This window comes from Bicyclus anynana, chromosome 5 (genome assembly GCF_947172395.1).
Source record: "Bicyclus anynana chromosome 5, ilBicAnyn1.1, whole genome shotgun sequence".
In the NCBI taxonomy this organism is placed as follows: Eukaryota; Metazoa; Arthropoda; class Insecta; order Lepidoptera; family Nymphalidae; genus Bicyclus; species Bicyclus anynana.
In genome coordinates this window covers 17,115,868-17,136,967 of record NC_069087.1, presented here as the reverse complement: position 1 = coordinate 17,136,967, position 21,100 = coordinate 17,115,868, and the positions used below count along the sequence as shown (strand labels likewise).

Below are 21,100 nucleotides of genomic sequence, written 5' to 3'. Positions count from 1 at the left end.
CGTTCCGTCCTCTATCTTTATTTCAGCCTTCGGGTCTCATCAGGCGATGCTTCTGCGCTCGCCCAAACCCCCGGTGTCGTAGTGGTCCCACATGGAGCCATCGGCATCAACACGAAAAAAAAAGTCAAATGTTTTCGGTAGCTTTGATATTAAAAGCGATCAAGTTAGCAAATACAGCATGGCCACAAAACAGCCAGGTGGCTATTCCACGGCAGTTAGAATAAATATATTCCGATGTCCTCGCAACTATGCATGCCGTAATTTGCAACGGCACAGATCACGCGCCCAGCTTTGTCTTCGCGATGTAAATCACACCCTCGTTTCGAAAATGGAACGAGCAATCTCACGACAAAGCTCTGGGAACAATTCAAACACAAACACTTACGAGAATATTTTATTCTAAAGACAAATACAGTTGCCAATTAATCTTAAACTTAAAATATAACAGCATATTCAATTTAAACTTATTTGTTTTATGCTTGCGCTACAACTGTTAAATTTTTTAGATGTTTCAGTCTTTTTCGGCTTCTTTTCATTACCCTTTGCTGGCAGCGCGACTTTAATTACTAGTGGAGTAGGAGGTAATTCTTTATCAGGTCATTTGCGGTGTACGTAAGCTAACGAGTTGCCTAAATCGACTGTCTTTATTTTATCTTAACAGACCCAGGAAAACTATAACCGATTTTATTTTTCAAATCATCGTCTAAATGAAAATCGTCTTGTGAAAAGTCTTTGATGTTCATCGGCCCCGTATTTAATTTGCATATTTTTAAAATAACTAGAGCTATATCCACAGACGGTTTCCTAGTTTTAGTACATAAATATTCAGCTCTGCGTATAACTAACACTCGCTTTTCGACGTTTTTTGAAAGAAAGTTTAGTAATACATCTCCATGTGTTACGACAGTATTCTCTTACCAGTACCAATCATAGATCTATGGTATCGATCTAAAATCTTGATCTATGATCGGTACTGGTTAGTACGATATTTGACTCGCACGCTGCATCGTAAACATTTTATCAATACTCTTTGGCCGCCTTTAATCCTCGGTGTGTTAATTTCAGTTAAAGTATTTATCTTATATTAAAATTCCCGTTTTAATTTAAATATTTTTAATATATTAAATTAATTACTATAAAATTGTTTTGTATATAAGTATTAATTAATTTAGAAGTACTAATAATATTTAGGGAATAAATATAAATAAAGGATATATAATTATTTCTTTTTTCCTTTCCCTTTCTTTTGAACTTTTGTTGGTGGCGGCGGCTCTGGCTCCGGTTCAGGGGGTGGGGTTGGCGGCAACTTGCGATCTGGCCATTTCCTTCGAATGTAATCAGCGAATAGAGATATTCTTATAGTTTTAAACTTAGCACTCTTTGGACCAGCAAAAGCATTTATCATTTCATTTACAAGATCACTGTCTAGAGGAGCTCCAGTTGCCATTACGGCATCCTCAAAAGCTTTCGAATTCATAATGTCGATCTTGTCTTTTTCCATTTGTAGTATTACAAGAGCCATGTTGACTTTTTTCTTTTTACCTTTCATTGTAAGAAATTCCATCCGATTGAGAACTAAATCTCTTAAATCTGGCTCTTCAGCTTTAAAGCCACCCGAAACTCCTCCGTATGTAATAACAGTATTTTGTTTTGATTTCATACTTTTCAGTTGCGTAAGAAGATTGAGAAAATCTGTATCGACTAACACTCCATCCATGAAAAGATTCTGAATTTTCACTGCTGGGAGCTTCATTTTAGTAAGAAGTTTCAATGAGTCGTCATGTGTCAATGGATTATAAGACAAATTTAGCGTCACCATCTTTTTAGGTTTTATCATATTGCCGATAAAGTTATGGATGCCCTCATCCGACAATTTATTGTTACTCAAATCTAATACACGCAAACTAGGAATTTTCAATAACGATTTAATTGCTGTTCCGACTCGAGCACCCGCTAAAGAGTTCCACGATAAATATAACTCTTGTAAATATTTATTTTCTGATAATCGATTTAATAAAGTATTCGTTCCTACTAATGGCGCAAATAGATTATTCCAAGAAAGATCTAAGACTGTAAATTTATTATGTGTTTCGAAGGCTTCTGCTAAAGTATTAGCCCCTTTACCACTAATATTATTGTAGCTTAGATATAGTTTTTGCACATCTATACCTCGCACCACTTTAGATGCAATATATTCTACACCAAGGTCTCCAATTCCATTTTTGTTTAAGTTTAAACTTCGTAGGCCTCTATTGTAAGGTAGTCCAGCAACCAATAATTTCACTCCTTCTGGACCAATTCTGCAACCTGATAAAATTAATTCACTCATTGTAAAATTGCTCATAAGCATTTCGCCTAAATGAAAACATGCATCGTCGTTTAAAAAGTTGTCGGTTAAATTAAAGGACGATACGTTTCGGTTGTAATTTAACGCCATGGCCATGGCTCGAACACCAAAAGGTTGTACACAGTAATACTTCAAATCGATTTTATCTGTAAGTAATTCTCTGTGAAATTTCATTACGGGGTACTGTTTCATATCTTTACATGTAGCTAGATATAACGCCTGACCATCATCTGGGTAAGTAATCTTTGCTTCTGGCTTTAGTAAAGCATCGTTAATACCGGGATCAACGACAGCAGGATAGTTAAAATAAGGATGCCTAAAAACGGAGCTAGCTGACATGGATACATATTTGGTACATATTTCTCCACTGCCTGGATCATATAAACCCTCACTATACAGAACTCGTTTGGGATTCTCTTCAGGAATATCTATTTCCAATGAGGACCATTCATCCATGGGAGGCTCTTCAGAGCTCTCTTCGACAGGTGCTACATATACAACCGTGGTTTCAACTTTATCTTCTGAAGAGTCTGTAGACATTTTTGTAAAGAAATTCAAAACTAATTATAAAAATACAATAATATTTATGAAAATAATATTATTAATTAACACAACTTGTCAAAGTTAAAATCATCAAAACGAAATTAAAAAATGTCATTGTCAATGTCGTATTCTGTCATAAGTATATTTTCTTTTTGCATATTTCGACCTATAAATATTTTGTAAAAGGTCGTATATGGTACGAGGATAGGAAGTCGAGAGGGCGGCGCCGGGACGTGGTTGTACGTAAACACGACGTCCAGTCCTGTACCAGGTAAAACACGAAGGACGACACGTAAGAAACGAGCTTTGATTTCGTAAAATGTCTCATAAAACATCATTGCCATGTGATTCAGTGTATTATAACGAACAGGAACAGTTTTATAATGAAAGATAAATCTCAACACTATTTATTCGCCCGGCGCGATCCGGATCGCTGTAAAACGGACATGTAATAGAGATGAGTTAAATTCGCTAGTAAATTACTAGCCAGCAACTAGCAATAAAATATTCAATAGAGCTAACCAACATAAAGTATTGAGTAAGGAGGTCTGTAATTTATGTATAGGTGCTTAAAAAGACTTGCAAGGGTTTAACAGAGGTTTAATTACAGCTGTCGATCGTAAGCCGCGCACGCAATTGTAAGACATGGACGGTCGAGGATAATTGCTAATGTATTTACTGTTCGCAGCAGAAGGCACCGGTGAAGTCTGTATCGCAACTTGTGTTGCTACTCGTATCTTTGGTTATATGTAGACATATTGCAACGTATTATGTAGACGTAGCAAGTGTTGTTGCTAGTGTTGAGTCTTATATTGACAAATCTGTCTTCTTCTATGCTTTTCTTTTGGTGCCCATTGACATTATTTTTGTATTGTTTTATTGTCATATAATACTTATTTATTATTAAATACGTCCTCCACATGCGTTTATCATCTTAAACAATGCAACAACTAACAGATCAAACTAAACCAAAATTATAAATGTCCAAATTGACCCGCACTTCTATTCGAACCTAAGTAAGACCCAATTAGTGATCTGTGGTACTCGCGAGGTTTCTGAGAAAACACGTAAATTTTACGCAAATCAAATTGCAGCCTTCTGCTAATTGATTGTAGTATCCTGGAAATAGTGAAAAAAGATAAATTGATTGTGGGAATTTGGATGCTGCGCCTAAAGGCCTAGGCGTGGCATTCAAATTCCAAAATATCTTGTAATTCTAAGTATGTGTCTAGAAACTCTTCGGTCCGGAGCCAAATCACAGTGAAAGTTGAGCCGCAGGGCACGGAAATGAGCCGCGGAGGCGTTGTTGGCGCATGACGTTGAAGACATCATCACAGATAAACTATACTGGTCGATGATATACGAAATAGAGACAGACAAGTTTTGTTTTGTGTTTCTTCTTAGAGTTCTGCAGGTATGGTACTTGAATGTTTCTTTTAAAGATGACTTTGTCATATAAATTAATATTATAAAGGTAAGATTTAATTTTTCGCTTGTTTGTTTGTGACGAATAGGCTCCGAAACTACTGGACCAATTTAAAAATTCTTTCATCAATAGAACATTACCTGCGAATAACACAGGTTACGAGTATATTGTATCTTCGTATTCCCACGTGTTTGTGAAATCATACGGCGTCTGCTAGTCTGCTGTAAAAGGCGGAGTTACACGACATTTCTTACATACAATCATAGCTAAACATTTTAATTCTTAAATAGTCTACTTGAATTGTTAGTTGACAGTCAAAGCTAACATCAATATTATTAGCTACGAGCATACACAAATCTCCATTAGCCTAGTTTTGATAAAAAATTTTGCCTAGTAAAGCATATACGACTGAGAATTCTCTAGAATTCTCAGTTTTATCGGTCCACCGTTTCGTTGTATTGTGGGATTATAAAGTGCATCTGTACTTAAATATGCACACTCCTGTACACTTTGGCATGGTTAGAATTGAGTCTGGCATTTTTTATTTTCACGTGCCTCTACGACTAGCGAAGATTTGCTGTATTTACACCTGACTATTTTTCGCAAGGCAGTACTCCTATTTCAATGAACTTTTTCACTGTTTGTCTATTTTATATTATATCAATGTTCCCATAGCGCCTGCTGCCCATCCATCAAACTGTCTCCCGTACAAACAGACCAGTGTCATGTACTGGCTCGTTCGTATCATTTGAAGATAGATGACAATTTAAAATAATCATACACCTAATGCTTATTTGCATTGATAACTTTCAATTTTGTTCGGACTCACTGCTCATGTTTATTCATGTGTTTTTTGTGCTCGCTTAGTTGCTCTCGTGCATAATATTCGTAGCATCTATTAAAGCACATTACGAATAGATAATCCATGTTAAGTTCTAATCACTAATAAGTACCTAATTGCCTTTTGATCCAGTGGGTGACTTACAGTCAAGAATAGCTGTTTATTTTAAAATTGCTTTATAAGAAGAAAAGTTCTGAATATCATAGACCTTACTAACTCGATAGGGACAAAATTATAAGCTTTTCTTCCTTTAAAGAAATTTTATAATATTTACGAGGTCCTGGGTTCTAGTCATTAGAAGCCACATACAAAGACCATGATATATTTGGAGGCCATTGGATCCACCTTCACACAGGAAGTAAAAATAAAATAAGTAGTATAATTACTTATTCTGTTATAATAATTTTTTTAAAAGAGCAACTGTTGAGTTTCTCGCTAGCTCTTCTCTGCCGAACCTACCTTCCGAACCGGTGGTAGTCTTTACAAATAGTAAAATTGACGTTTACAAAGTGTATATCTATCGAAGCACCAAATGTGATCTCAGCCTCGGTCTCGGAATGCCGCGATCGGATTTATTGGTGGCCGGTGAAACTAATCGGGCATATAAAGTAGGGCGCGGCTAGCTCGTCTAATTAACAGAATTTGTCCACCGCTACATTGTTAACCCAGCTATAATTATCCTTATCAGGCGGTGTTCGGGCCACGAAGCTGACTTTCGTTTGGTTAATTGACTACCGCCTGTACTTCTGGGCTCTGTACCGGTGTATGGGCTTAACAACTTTCTCTATATCGGTGTGACCAATTGTAATGCAATATTGGTTACCCAGTATTAATTTTATATTACACTAGAGGACGCCCTCGACTTTGTCTGCATGGAAAATACCTTCCTCTTGAATCACTATCTAATGATGAAAATCGCGTTTAAATCCGTTACGTATTTTTTTTATTCTTTAAAAGTTAGCCCTTGACTACAATCTCACCTGATGGTAAGTGATGATGCAGTCTAAGATTTTTTTTTTATTCTTTACAAGTTAGCACTTGACTACAATCTCACCTGATGGTAAATGATGATGCAGTCTAAGATGGACGCAGGCTAACTTGATAAGAGTAGGATGAAAATCCACACCCCTTTTCGGTTTCTACACGACATCGTACAGAAACGCTAAGAAGGAATTAAAAAACCTAAAGCGAAGCCTCCCACCAGCCAGACCTGGACCAATTAAGAAAATGTAAAGGCCCAGCCGGGGATCAAACCCAGGACCTTCGTCTTGTAAATTCGTCCCGCGCATACCACTGCGCCACAGAGGCCGTTAAACGATGAGATCCTATAAACGTTACTTCTTATAACACAGAGCTGCGTGATTCATAACAATTTACAACAAACGGTTTTAATCATAACAACAATAATTAACAAGAAAGTGTATCTAAATCGAGCAACACAAACAGCGAGTTCGTTTTACCGGCAATTTATATTGCACCCTAAATAGAATAAATCATCCGCGGCTATAAACTCATAACGGCTGCCAGTTGCAGCAAAGTTTGATTTAGCAAATAGCCCGGCTAGAGAAATGGAAAGGGCTATTGTTTTCTCCTCGAAAATAAACTGAACTCAGATAAACTGGTCGGTTTTATGCAATAATCAGCCAACTTTATTGTTCGCGGTTTTTCTGCAATACAAATAACTTCGATTTCATATTACTTTTTTATATTTATAATGAATTCCTTATTAGCTTTGTGGTGTATAAATTTTACTATAAATACATAACTAAAATAGTCGGTATAAGTACGACAACAGTTTACTAAAACTTTTTCGATGTTACTGTTCATCATCATCATTATCAACCCATATTTACTGCTACACGAGTCTCAGGGGTTAGGCGGATTGGCAGACTTCACACATGTAGATAATTAAGAAACTTCTCAGGTATGCAGGTTTCCTCACGATGTTTCACCGTTTGAGACACGTGATATTTAATTTCTAGGGAGCCGTGATAGCCTAGTGGAAGTGGGTGGACCTATGCCTCCAATTCCAAGGGCGTAGGTAGGCGTTCTTTTTCTACATTTTGCTAAGAAAATCGAAGTCAATATTTAATTATCTTCATTGACTTTGCAATTGAACATTGGGACGAGAACACACTCTTCGACTATAAGAGTGAAAGTAAAATAAAAACGAAAAGGTTTAAGTTTAGTTTAACAAAAAAACTTTTTAATTCGGTACGCCATATAAATAAAAATGCTTATAATTCCACATAATAAGTTTTTCAAGAAACTAGAATGGTATGGCATAACGCGGTCCAATCCGTATTTGGATCTGAAACGGGAGACCGCCGTGCGGCGCGCTGCCCGGCGCGATCACATCTGCAATTTCGCACATTTACATACAGATTGGAATCTCGTTCGATATATTATAAAACATGAGGAATTACGAATAAATATCGATATACATTTTAGATTTTTTGATTATTTATTGCTCGTTACTAAATGTAGTCCAGGCAACCTTCCTTATATTCAATGAAGTAGTTTTACAATTATAAAAATAATTATTGTTTAAATACCTTGTGGAGCATTTATTTGACGGAAGGCTCCCTACGAACATTATCTATATTATAACCTTACTATTGTTATTAATAAATAATCTGAAAGGGCAATATGAGGATAATTTCGAGGTTTTTCATTTTTGTATTTAAAAAAATAATTTTTGACGACCACCGTGGCGCAGTGGTATGCGCGGTGGATTTACAAGACGGAGGTCCTGGGTTCGATCCCCGGCTGGGCCGATTGAGGTTTTCTTAATTGGTCCAGGTCTGGCTGGAAGGAGGCTTAGGCCGTGGCTAGTTACCACCCTACCGACTAAGACGTACCGTCAAGCGATTTAGCGTTCCGGTACGATGTCGTGTAGAAACCGAAAGGAGTGTGGATTTTCATCCTCCTCCTAACAAGTTAGCCCGCTTCCATCTTAGATTGCATCATCACTTACCATCAGGTGAGATTGTAGTCATGGGCTAACTTGTAAAGAAAAAAAAATAACTTTTAATTACTTACTGGTAGGTCTTCCATCGATTTTAGAATATCTCACGCCATACGGTCATGCCATGCCAAGTACATGCACTACCATACAGTCCTCTATCTTAGGCGGCCCTATGCCTCACGCCTCGTGTGTTTGTTAGTTTTGTTTCATGATGGTTTGATTTAAACGAAAACCAAGATCCAATAATGCCATTCAAAACGAAAAACTGCGATGACTTCTAGCAACAAACACAAGCATAGAGAATCTTACTAGTGCGAATTTGCAAAAAATCTCACTTCTAATTAATGTAATCCATAACCTCTTTATAGTATAAGTACTTGTACTTGTATTTTTTTTTAATAATTTCCTGTGTAACGGAATTCGACAAAGTAACACCTGTTTCAATTAGTTATCTAACCGGCCTACTTTTAATCAACTAGTAGACCTACAAATTTTAATTGTGTAATTAAAATTTTTAACAGGATAATTAGAGGCTGATTGAGAGGAGGGTAATTAGATTTTTGTGAATTGTAAAGCATTTCGACCTCGCTCGCCCTTGCCTTTCGATCGGAACGAGTTTACTGACTAACGATAAGACATACAATCATACAAAAAATAATCTCATTCTCTGGTGAACGAATGTAACGAATGATTTATGGCAAACGCATAAGGCTCGCCGCGCATTACTAATAATTCACAAAAAATATTATACACTGTGCGAGATACGAATACGAATAAAAGTATTTGCGAGAAAAACGTACACGTTATGGCAAATAAAAATATTAAACGACTAACCTCATTCTATACATTGTTCCTAAGCTTATGTTAAGTTGGTTATCAATCTACCCATATTCGGCTCACTGCTGAGCTCGAGTCTCCTTTCAAAATTAGAGAGGTTAGGCCAATAGCCCACCCTAATGCGATTTGGCAGACTTCACACACGCAGAAAATTAAGAAAATTCTCTGGTATGCCGGTTTCCTCACGATGTTTTCCTTCTTTGAAACACGTGATATTTAATTTCTTAAAATGCACACAACTGAAAAGTTGGAGATGCATGCCCCCATGCCAGATTCGTATCCACACCCACCAGAATCGGAGGAAGAGGTATCCACTGGACTACCACGCTACATGATTATGTTATGTATGTAGTCGTATATTTGCTTAAGTAACTATGCGATATAAAATCGCATACATCTAACTATTTTCTGAGATAAGCGTGAAAGAAAAAAACGTCATAAACCGATGCCTAATTTTAGCCACATCCGTTAAGCCGTCCTTATGCGATTAAGTAACACGTATACAAATTTAGATTTATTAGTAGTCTATTCAAGATTTACTATTGAAAGCTACAGTTATTTCAAAGCTAATGGAATAATCATTATGATCATACAGTATTATGTGCAACGTACGAATATGTTATATATTAATTATGCTATGTTGAAATTGCGTCGTTATCGAAACCAAAAGCTTGTACTGAACATTCTAAATTATTCTCATGCACTTTAAATAACATGATCGTTAATTGCACCGGACGCATCCGTTGCGAAAATTGTAAATTGAATTGCTTATTGATTAAGTCGATAGTCGAATAATCCATACAAATTGTACTTACGACATAGTGATAGTCTTTATTATCTTTTATGAATTAATAGAACAACTATAATTCATAAAAGATAATAAACGCTTATGAAACTGTATCAGGAGGTCCTGAAAACTCATGTTTACTTATGTGACTTTAATTTGGATTATGATGTATCTACGGGATTCAAGTTCAGGCTTAGACCATTTGAACCTGTATTCCAATACATTTTCAGTAGGAGCCTTGAAAAGTTGGTGATGCTACCTCGGAAAGCACTTTAAGCCGTCATTATCTTATACAAGTATTTAAACATAACATCTGATTACGATAAAGTGCCTATTATTTTATATTATGATAGATGTGCATGCTACATCAGCCAACTTAAATACCTATACCTACATTAATTGTAATTTTTATGTATACATTTAATTTAATTTCCACAAAAAATGCAGTGCGCGAAAAGCCTAAAGCCGATTACTTACTCGACAAATAACAGCGCGTGCGCACCCCAACAAAAACCACTCCACGCGTACGGCAACTCATGAATAATATAACTCTCGAAAAACACCATTGCGGCAAATGAGGCGCCTAATTCGTCTCAAGGCTGTTAATATATGACGCCTTCGACTTTAAATTCACTTTAAATTAACCTAAACTTGTTTTTTTAACGTCAAGTTACTCAAAATTACCACCCTATAGATATCACCATACTATATCAAGTGACTGTGCAACCTAACATCGTAGCGGGTTATCTCGGAAAGGTTTACAAGACCATAGTCTATAGTAGACTATAGTCTATAGTAGAACATAGTCTGTATTAGACCATAGTTTGTAGTAGACCATAGACTATAGTAGACCATAGTCTATAGAAGACTAGTCTCTAGTAGACTATAGTCTCAAATAGATCTTAGTCTATAGTAGACCCTATGTCTTAGACCATAGACTCTAAAAGACTATAGTCTAAAGTAGACCATAGTCTTTATAAGACTCTAGTCAATAGTATATCATAAGCTAACTCGAAGTTCGTCAGTCCTTCTCCAGTTATCTACAGATACGCAATTCAAGCGTAACCGAAAATCTTGTGATTTCACAACTTACCAAATCTAACCTTAAATTACAAATCGTATAAGTAAGACTACAAGCCACATTTATAATATTACGAAATATGAATATTAAAATGATTTATCTCCACACCTTGAGGTCAAATAGGGTGCACCTCAAAGGTTGTCTTGTAATACAAGCTAAGGCGGTAATCAACCAGCTCTTTATATAGAAATGCCCAATGGTATATAATTTTGATCAAATCAAAAACAAGGCAATCTTAATAAAGGCTTTTGATTATAAGGCTAGACTAATAACCTTCACAATTGGTTGTTTATTGACTGCTTGATCAGAGTAATCGCTTAATTTTAACCTTGACATAAAAGAGGTTTATTTGTATCGACATGTTTGTCTATGGCAACGCAGCTCTTAAATGGGTAAAATGCGTAAAATGGGTAAAATGGTTGCGGTTTCTTAAAATATAATGCTGATAAAGGGGGGTATGTGCCAGTTTTTTGTAGGCCAATGGAATATTAAGCTTTTGTTTCGTCCCAAGAAATACTCCTAAAATGTCTGGAGTTTTAGGGGAAATAGTTGTAGCGATGGTCCAATGGTTATATATTAGTATATACGGTTCATGATAACCAGGATTCCAGTTTTTGATCGGCCAATCGAATATTGAACTTTAGTTTAGTTCCAAGAAATACTCCCAATATTTAGGGGAAATAGATGGTGCTGGTGAAACTTTAGAAACTTAGAAACCTTAGAAAGAAATTCTAGTTGACGTTGCATCATCGATCAACCGATCATCATCATCAGCATCTGTTAGTGGATAGTGTTCGTAACAGGATCAAACCACCTTGGGCCCGCCAATTCGCATTTGATAGGCATGGTGTGTCAAGATCCAAATCGTCTTTACTGTTATTAGAGAAACTCAATTCTGTTAAAATAGGCTAATAGAGATGGCGACAATGAAGATCGGTTAAGCCAAAGCCAAGTCATCTGCATAATATTATAATGAAAGGAATTTCGAATACCAAAGTCGTTACAATAATTAATAAACTATTAAATCTACCATTAAACCAAACCCACACAATCTGCCTGATAATGTGAGGAATAGATTTGCATTCAAGTCGCTCGCGTGAATGCAATGCAACAACAATGCAAACACACACATAGTAATACTTGGGAATGTGGCGTATCGTCGAAAAATCGTAGATCCATTCATTCATACCGAGTGTGTTAAGTCATCTCGAAGTTATGTGTGTGTGGGGGGGGGGGGGTTACTGTTTCGTGCAAGAAAATATTCAAACAAAGCCTGTAGGTATTGTGTATAACCAAGAATAAGTTTTCATCTTTTACTAGCTTAGCTCAGGTTAGTGTAGAGTATCTATCTAGGCGACTAAGATGCGCTCGGGGTTTATTTTTTATTATTACTTTTTTACTACATATAATTTACAACATAAATATATATGAGTACTATTATAGTACGTAGTACATAATAAGTTTCTAAATTATGGATGGCATTTTAAAAATATGTTATTGGGGAAATATTAAGATAAAGTTTTAAATCAAAACCTCTTACATTTGAAAAAAAAAATTCCGTTACTTTTCCGAGATCTCAAAATATACAGCAAATATAAATAAATACATTAGAGAAATAATAATCTATCAATCTATGGTCCTATTGTTTTGGTTATGATACGGTTTGCGCAGCCAAACAATGAATACATTATAGGTACTTCACTGTTTTGCATCCGTCGCATCTCTTAGTATATTACATCTTCAGTGGTAAAACAGCCTTAGTCACACAGCAGACAGGTCGCTCAAGTCAATAACTTTCAATCAAGTGAAAATGTATGCAAGAAAATAATTCCCACGTCGAGCCGTAATAGCGCCCGCATAGCACTTTCCATGTTCTGGGAAATTATATTTATTAATAGTGATGTATGTACGTATCCACCTTCTTAGCAAGGCAATAGGCAGCTACCTACTCGCCTTGTCGTTATCTATTCATGTGCCTATTCAAGCGCATCAGAATTTCAGACTTCATCTAGGTAAGGTTAGGATTTCCATCAGGAATTTAGTCAAATATGAGCCTATTTCGTATAAAAGAAACTACCAAAAATTCATCAGAGTCAATCAGTCTGCTACGTTAATTCCACAGTTTATAAATGTACATTACAATTTCCAAGAAGTTCATATGTGATAATTATTTTTCCATTTACATTAACATAATTATCTTAAAACACATACCTGCTTAGATATTTCTAATGCCTAGGATACTTTAACGCTACCGTCGGCGGAAACTTTGCACAACGCTGTGAAACAATCCCGCACCTGCGATCTAGAGCGAGGTGAAAACGACAATTATAAACCCATATATCGACATGTGCCGTACAAAAAATTCAGTATATTGCCAATAAAGCTAGCCGCACATTATCTATCTATCTACAATTTATGATGTACAGAAATTTTTCTTGACGGTCTTAAAGACAACAATAATTACGGTAGATGACAAAAGGTACTCGTATCGGTACATACGAATACTTGTACGAAGTACTCTTATGTACTGGTACGATGTACGATTTGAATAGTGGTGGCACTCATGCCACATTCTTAAATTGCATGTGGAAAGACACAAGAGAAGAAGAAAGCCGAAGAGATAAAGGGCATGAAAGAGGATAATATATGTAACGAATAATAGAGGAGAAGAGGGCAGAAAGGTGGAGGGTATGAAAGCGGATATATGTGATGAATGGTAAAATCAAATGGAAGAGATTGACTTCTTTTGCCGACCCCACTTACGTAGAATAAGTGCAAGATGATGATGAGGCACGTTCCCTTCTGTGGTCATCTATGATCACCAACGCCAAAGATGATGACAAGAATCAACATAACAACCCTATAGGACACCAGCATTTCCTCAACATAGAATCGAGACGCGCGGAGCGTCGCTAGCCAAAATTTGCTATAACAATTTTTATTGAAGTGTTGAATATAGTGGCATGTGTACGACTAACCTTTTAGTACATGAATTGGCAGTCTACAAGCATAACGCTCAAATTAATAGGTTTAGGTACATAATGTATGCTGAACTAAGGACGTAGGCGACTGAGCGTGGGATACTCGTATTAACTGTTACAATCAATTTCTGTTTACCATGGATATAACTTTTCAATATATATGTATTAAGTGCATGTGACTTTAAGATAACATTTTTTATAGATTTACAAGAAAAATCTATGCCTGCCATTAACGTACTAGACTTTCTTGGACACTAGTTGCCGCTGTGATTTCATCCTTTTTGATATAGTATTTTTTTTAAAAGAAGGCAGGATGAATTCGCATTTGAATATGAGTCATCTATCTTCTCCTGAGATTTTTGAGAAATATCTGAAATCATTTTCTGTCGGAACTAAATGACGCTCTCGTTTGGGTTCTTCGGTTTTTTGATAAACGTAGCAAAATAAAGGTTCAAAATTCGAAGTTAAATTTGTATATTGTAATAGAATTTCAATTGCTTTTATTGAGTTATTAATAAAGTTAATTATTTTATAGATATTTTAGTAGGAAGGTTAATTACATTTCCAAATTCTAAAAGCATTTTAAAGGCAACGTAAAGGAGTAAATACCCACCACCTGCTTGGAATTTTGTGCTGCGTTGCAAGATTTATAAATAAAAAAGTTATTTTTCTCTCTAATGTAGTACTTTTGCATATCACATTAATTTATATTAAAAAGCCTGTATTTAAAAAAATATCAGCAAATCAAACAATTCGTACATAAAGCTTCAACAGTACAAAACAACGCTTAAGTATTCATTATGGTACTTTTTATTCGTAGCGCATTGTTGTAGTACTTTTTATCCGTGTACTCGAAATAAGTACGGCAATCGATAACCATCGAAGGGAATCCGTTTAAACGTCCGACGTACAAAGGGTTGTGTATAATCGAGCGGTCGATGAAAAGGCGTGCAAGAGCCGGAATAGGGCTACCACTACTAACATTTACTTCTTTAAAGTTTTGAGAGAGAATTTATAGATCACCTTCATCATCATCATCATTATTGCCAGTAGCAGCAGCAGACATAGGCCATTTAAGGATATTCTAAAAATAAATTAAGTATACGGCATCTATTTTACGAGTACGTTCTGCACTCGTAATTAGCAGTCACTTGTAAACTCATTACGTAACTAGCTTATTATTGTGATCTCAAATCTCCTGCATTAAGAAGGTGGTCACTTAATGCAGGAGATTCGAGAGAGTGGGGGATCAACACTACGCTATTCGGTGCTGGGTCGCAGTATCTTAGAACCCCGTTGGGGTTGCATCACTTTATAGAATTATTGTGCTCTGTCCATTGTCATTTCAGTTTTGCAATTCGTTGCGCTGTCGGTAACTTTGATTCTTTTGCGGGTCAGATTCGATCATAAATATATCACCACACTGCCCGCTGAATGGTTAGGTATTGTTTTAAACTGATGAAAATTCTTTGGTTATACTGGTACGCATTACTCTTACTACGGTTAGTCTCCATACATACATACGCATAATCATAAAAAAAACTACTAAAAATATGTATATAAAAGATATAATAGAACGAAAATGCAGTTTTATCAGTAAGTATATTAGTAATTCTAATAAAGTTTAAAATAATTAAATTGAAAAATGTAATAATGTAGTCCATGACGTTCTTCAGTTCGATGGTCGACGACAGTCGGTAGTAGGGATGTAGCTGAATGAGGAAGGCGAAGGGCATGCTCTCAGAAAGGCCTCTATCTAGCATTAGATGGATAAAGGGTGATATAAATTAAACTACACCATCAACCGTCCTTTTATTGTGTATCGCCAACCCTAGCCAGGTTGATTACGATATACATATTCGTAATCAGATTGCAGCTGCGTATCTACAATCGAGATATCGACGGGATCGCCGGTAATAACAACCTTCGGATTGCCAAAACGAATTCCGAGATTTATGAATCGATCGTTTTTTTTTCATTCGAATCGATTATTATTGAAAGCATGGAAGGTCCTCCCTAAAACGTCGGCTATAATTTGGGGGTTTGCGAAGTACTGGTTATTGTTTTGTTTTATTATTTTTTCGTAAATTAATCGTACCTGCATATATTTTTTCGTTACCATAAAAATTACACGTGGGTACTGGTATTCTGTAAGAGCGTAAGTGTTGTAAAAAATCTCTAATTATTACTATAGGTACTTGTCAAGATTTTTCTTGTAGATAGTAAAAACTTGAAATGCCAAGTTATGGATATAGAATTTAAATAATATATTATGTGAAACTAGCCACTGCTTTGATTTAGTAGTATACTTTAGTCATAATGTAGTAGTGGTAAAAATCTACTAGAGCTCGTCCAGGAAGTACTGACACTTTGTTCAACAGCAATGTGGGTATGGTTACTGACCTAATTCAGGCACAGTAGACTCTAGTTTCTACCCCTATTGCCTCAGGTGACGAGAGCAAGGCACTCCAATAAAGGTCTTTCTGCTTAACGTACTCTGCGAATTGTTGCTGTTATAGGCGATGGCGTCAACAAAACATCAGACCATCTGCTTGTTTCTTCAACTAGTATTGACAAAAACATCGTGAAGTAGGTATCAGCAACCACCAAAGTAATTAGGTGTTATCATTCACATTCAACGAACCCCAACAACAATAGTAAATTCCAAAAAAACTAATAACCTATTAAACATTTAACGCAAATTGACCGCCAGTAACGTGGGTCTTAAATATAACAGGAGCACTTCTCGAGCTGTCTTTAAATCGAGAACAACAATTTGCCGACCCACGGGGCCCATAAAGAGTCGGACTTCATTAAAGTCCCCCAGATACGTCCCATAAACCCTGATCTAAACCGCACTAAAATCGTTGACTGCGCACGCGCATCTCGTTTATGCGCAAGTAGCAGGGATATTGCGCTAATGATTGACTTTATGGATGCCAAGCAGAATGGGGCTGATCCTTTGCTCAAAAAATGAGCGAGCCCTTTAAAGATTTAGATGCAAAAAATACTCTTTCTATTTTTTACCTTTATACCTTTGGGCTAAGCATTTCTGTAAGCACAACATAACGTTAAAGGAGATTTTTTTTTTTTTTTTTTTTTTTTTCATTTATTTAGGAAACAAACAGCATTAACATAAAAACAATAATTTACACATTTTAGAAACACTTAAGCCAATTAAGTTTCCATGGAAAGATCGTACATACAAAATTAGGGAGTTGGCAGAATGGTCGAATAACAAGGATAGTTTGATGATGTAAAAGATCAAAAAGGTGTACAAATGTTATCGCCGTTTAGTGTTGGAAATAGTAGTCTGTGACGGATATGACGCCGCTCGATCTCGTGTTGGCTTCAGTGTGCTCGTGGCGTTCGAGGCGTCGACATCTCTTGTTGTGTAATTCTTTAAGGGTTACTTAGGATAGGCGGGGAGAGTGACTTGAGTGGAAAAGGGGAGTGTTAGTCGACTGTCAAAGGATCCTTTAACCCTACACACATCGTTCACAAGTACGTGACTCCACTCAAGGTCATTCTCTGCCATTCTAGGGCCTTATTTTGGTTACAGTTTGATTTGTTAATTAAGTTGTCCTGACAAGTGTTGTGAATCATAACCTTTGTTCGACGTTAGTTTTCTTATATTTGTAATCACCTTTGAGTCCTATAATACATGCTCTGTTTGGTATAATTAAATGGAACACACTTAGGTGGGATAAGGATAAAGATGAGGATGATGATGACAAAGTTATAGGCGATAACTATATACAATGTACACTTAAAAGGTTATCAGTATACGAGGCTTTACTCGTAATTAACCTGGTAACTGGTAATATAAAGCGACAACACCAAATTAATTCACCCTCGGGCTCCTGTCTACCCGCACATATAATGTCATCATACCAATAGAGGTAGGTCCGATTAAAACTAATTGTGTGTGTACTTAATGTAATTAGCGGAACTAATGACAATTTGCCGCACGATCTACGCGTCTATTATTGTGTACATAACATTTATTTTAAATACTCTATAGGAATATTAACAATAGTGAACACTTTATTGGTAAATAATGCCATTTCCAATCCAAAAAAGTTCAATATACATATTTTGAAAGAAAGAAAGAAAATTATTTTATTTGGACACACACACACACACACACATAATATTGGATAGAAGCAGGCGTTACTTTGCGGAAGTTCATCATGATTATATAATGATTTATTTATTTTGCTATCATCCGCGAAAATTCGGCGAACCCATGCGACAACGTCACCCAGGTCCGACAAAATACTCTCTACGTACGTTTCACCCCGAAACCGGAGCATCCTCAGGAGATGTTGACTCTACAACGTGCAATTGCACGTTGTAGAGTCCATGTATTGTCGCGGATGATAGCAAAATAAATAAATCATTATATAACACACATAATACACAAAAAACAGCAAATACTTAAAACAAAAGAAAGAAATTTTAAAAATATAGTAAACTAATAATTTAAAGATATTAAGCTAATAAAATATTTTGAATATTTTCTCTTAATAGTCCTCCATTATGATTGAATAATAAAAAAAAAAACATTTTTACAGAATAAGCAATTGAATAATATCAAGGCAATATCTCCTAAAGATATTGTGATGTCAGAGTGAAGCGAACACTGGATATTTCGGTCAGTCTGAACTTTGCAGAAAACTTTGATAAATTCTCTATTCTGAGGCAGAAAGATGCTAATTTGTTACTAATTCCTCTAAGAGGGCCTACCAAGGGACATTTGAAAGTAGACAGACTTAGGCAAAACTGCTAGTTCAATAAGAGATTCCTCAATAATCAAACATGTATAATAAATAGTACAAAGGTTTGCCTTCTACCCTCAGCTGTTATTATTCCATTTACTGAAGAGCAAACGTTTGCTTACCTATTTCATTTTATTACACCTCAACAATACATTATAATAAATGGTAAGTCATATGAAATTTTATAATCGTTATATCAGAAATTATAAAAAAAAAAACTTTCGCTCACTTTCTGTTTCATTCATTTATCTCATCGAAGATATCTTTGAGTGTTAATTAAATTTTATAAGATTTATTGTTTAAGTAACCTTTCGGCGATAGATAGAGAATCGATAAACGCTTTCATAAAAGGCAAGCTTTAACTTGATGATCCTTGATTCGATTTCCTGTTAAGGTTTGTGCAATTTAGAACTTTGTTATTAGCTAACGCAATTTTAAAGTTGAAAACTTACTGTCATACTTATTTTGTGTAGGTTCCACGATTTAGATCAAGTGTTTGGTTGACTTGAACTATTTCCACTAAGATTTAGTAAGACAACTTTATTACCTGAAAAAGAAAGAAATTTCTCATTAATTTTTTTTATTATTCAGCTGAATTCCATTTATTTTAAAGACCATATCATATTTCTGTTTTAAATCACCTACTCGTATCTATCTAACCATAGTATATCTATTTACTATTAATAAGTTAATTAATATAACAAAACATCAATTATTGTAAAGCGTAGTAAATATTTAAAAGACATCTACTTACATTCTAAATTGGAAGAATTTGAATTTTGTTTGTCACGTGGGGAGTAAAAGATACGAGGGGAAACTTTGTGTAAAATTTTAAATTGGGTGTCTGCTAGTACATTTATAAGGTTGAAAAACATAACTCTCTTTACACAGTCGGTTACTAAATGCCAACAATGTAAGCAATCAGCGCAAGCAATCTATGCGTATGGAATGCCCATTAAACGTATCAAGTTTTCCATCTTTCTAGAAAACAAAGTCAATTAAGTAATTAACTTGGAGCGCGCGTTAAAAGCCCTCCACCACTCCACCACTTTGTAATCGATTCCGCTCAACACGATGTTCGTACAAGATTCATAGCTTAATGAAAGTATGGAGTTTCCTTGTTACAAGTAAAAGTACACGCTCGTGCAATCACAAGACCAATGCACTTACATGATTATCTAGAAATATATCTACGAGACACACTTTGTGGTGTAGGGTTGGCTGTTGTTGAGAAATAGGACAAACTATGGTTTATTTCGGAGTTCGGATTCTAAATACTTAAATAGCGCCTTTGTCTCAATTGCCAGCATTATTGTGGCTTGTTCATCGATTGTTTAAGCAGTGATATCTACGAGTAGCACATGTAATTTGGAACTCAAATAGTGTAAATAGTATAATATTTTTATTTAGGTGTTAATAATTAATTATTAATAACAATATTAACCTAAATAAAAAGAAGAAAATGGCATTAAAGAACAGCGAATTAAAAACACTAATAAAAACTCATTTGTTTATTCTTTTAAGCACCTCTTATTAGACTTTCAAGCTTTTCTCAAAGTTAGCTAGCCGCTTAGAGCAATAGTATTTGTTTTATTGACATTAAAAGAAAAAACAGGATTCCGAATTACGATTCAGGTGCGAAACGAATGGCATTTTCTAGTGACAAATAAATATTTGGGGTGTCATATTATGGTCATCAGAGCAAATATCGGAATTCACGCATGTCAGAGCAAATATTTTAACATTAGAAAATTAAAGTGGCGTATCTAATGGTTTAAATCTTTACCTATATAGCTTTACACTATGTGTACCATTGCTATCCCTATCGGGCATACGGTGAAAGTGTACACAGGAGCAGGACAGACGCGTCAGCTGGTTGATAATGAGGTGGTGAAATGGATGCATTCTTCAGTAGGGCCGGTGGAAAGTGAAAGCCGTTAAACGGTTTTGCACGTCTTTTTTTCAACGATTCCTATCAGTATTTTGAGGTAATGAGTATTACGTGATCGAATAATGCCTCTTCAGTAAGTGAAGATAATTAAGAATGGAATTTGATGTTATTCATTCTTTTTTATTCAACTATACAACCTTCCTTTCTGTTTTAAGAGTGCATCATCGTCTATTAACACCAATAGATCGCTGTCTAGGACCTATTTTTAATTCATTTTATAGTGGATTTGGGGGAAATTCCTACTAGTTCTGTTTCCTTGAGATTAGGAAAAGTAGTTAAAAAAATTAACTTCATGCGGATATAATAATGGTAAAAATAATTTTGCAATCTGGCTAATCGTTCCAAAAAGGTTTGATATACCTTTTGATAAAATAATCATAGATATATTTTATACTCTATGATAAATCAAAAGACACTTAATTACACTTTATTTTTATCAAGATTTAAATAAAATTGTGATTGTATCATTTAATTATTCCATGACGCTATCATAATAACATGCATTGTAACTATGACGATTCAAAACTATTTTCCTGATGCAATATCATTGCAATGTA

General features: G+C 35.5%; 2 protein-coding genes across 4 annotated transcripts in view; both read right to left on the bottom strand.

Annotated features, from left to right (window-relative positions):
* The window catches only part of LOC112051193 (protein outspread), a 340,261-nt gene that overhangs the window by 125,199 nt on the left and 193,962 nt on the right, over positions 1 to 21,100 (bottom strand). The window lies entirely within an intron of this gene.
* Positions 1,070 to 4,506, bottom strand: LOC112050891 (leucine-rich repeat-containing protein 74B-like). Its single transcript, XM_024089298.2, has one exon. It carries the CDS (start codon positions 2,885 to 2,887, stop codon positions 1,220 to 1,222), a length of 1,668 nt encoding a protein of 555 aa, XP_023945066.1. The 5' UTR covers positions 2,888 to 4,506; the 3' UTR covers positions 1,070 to 1,219.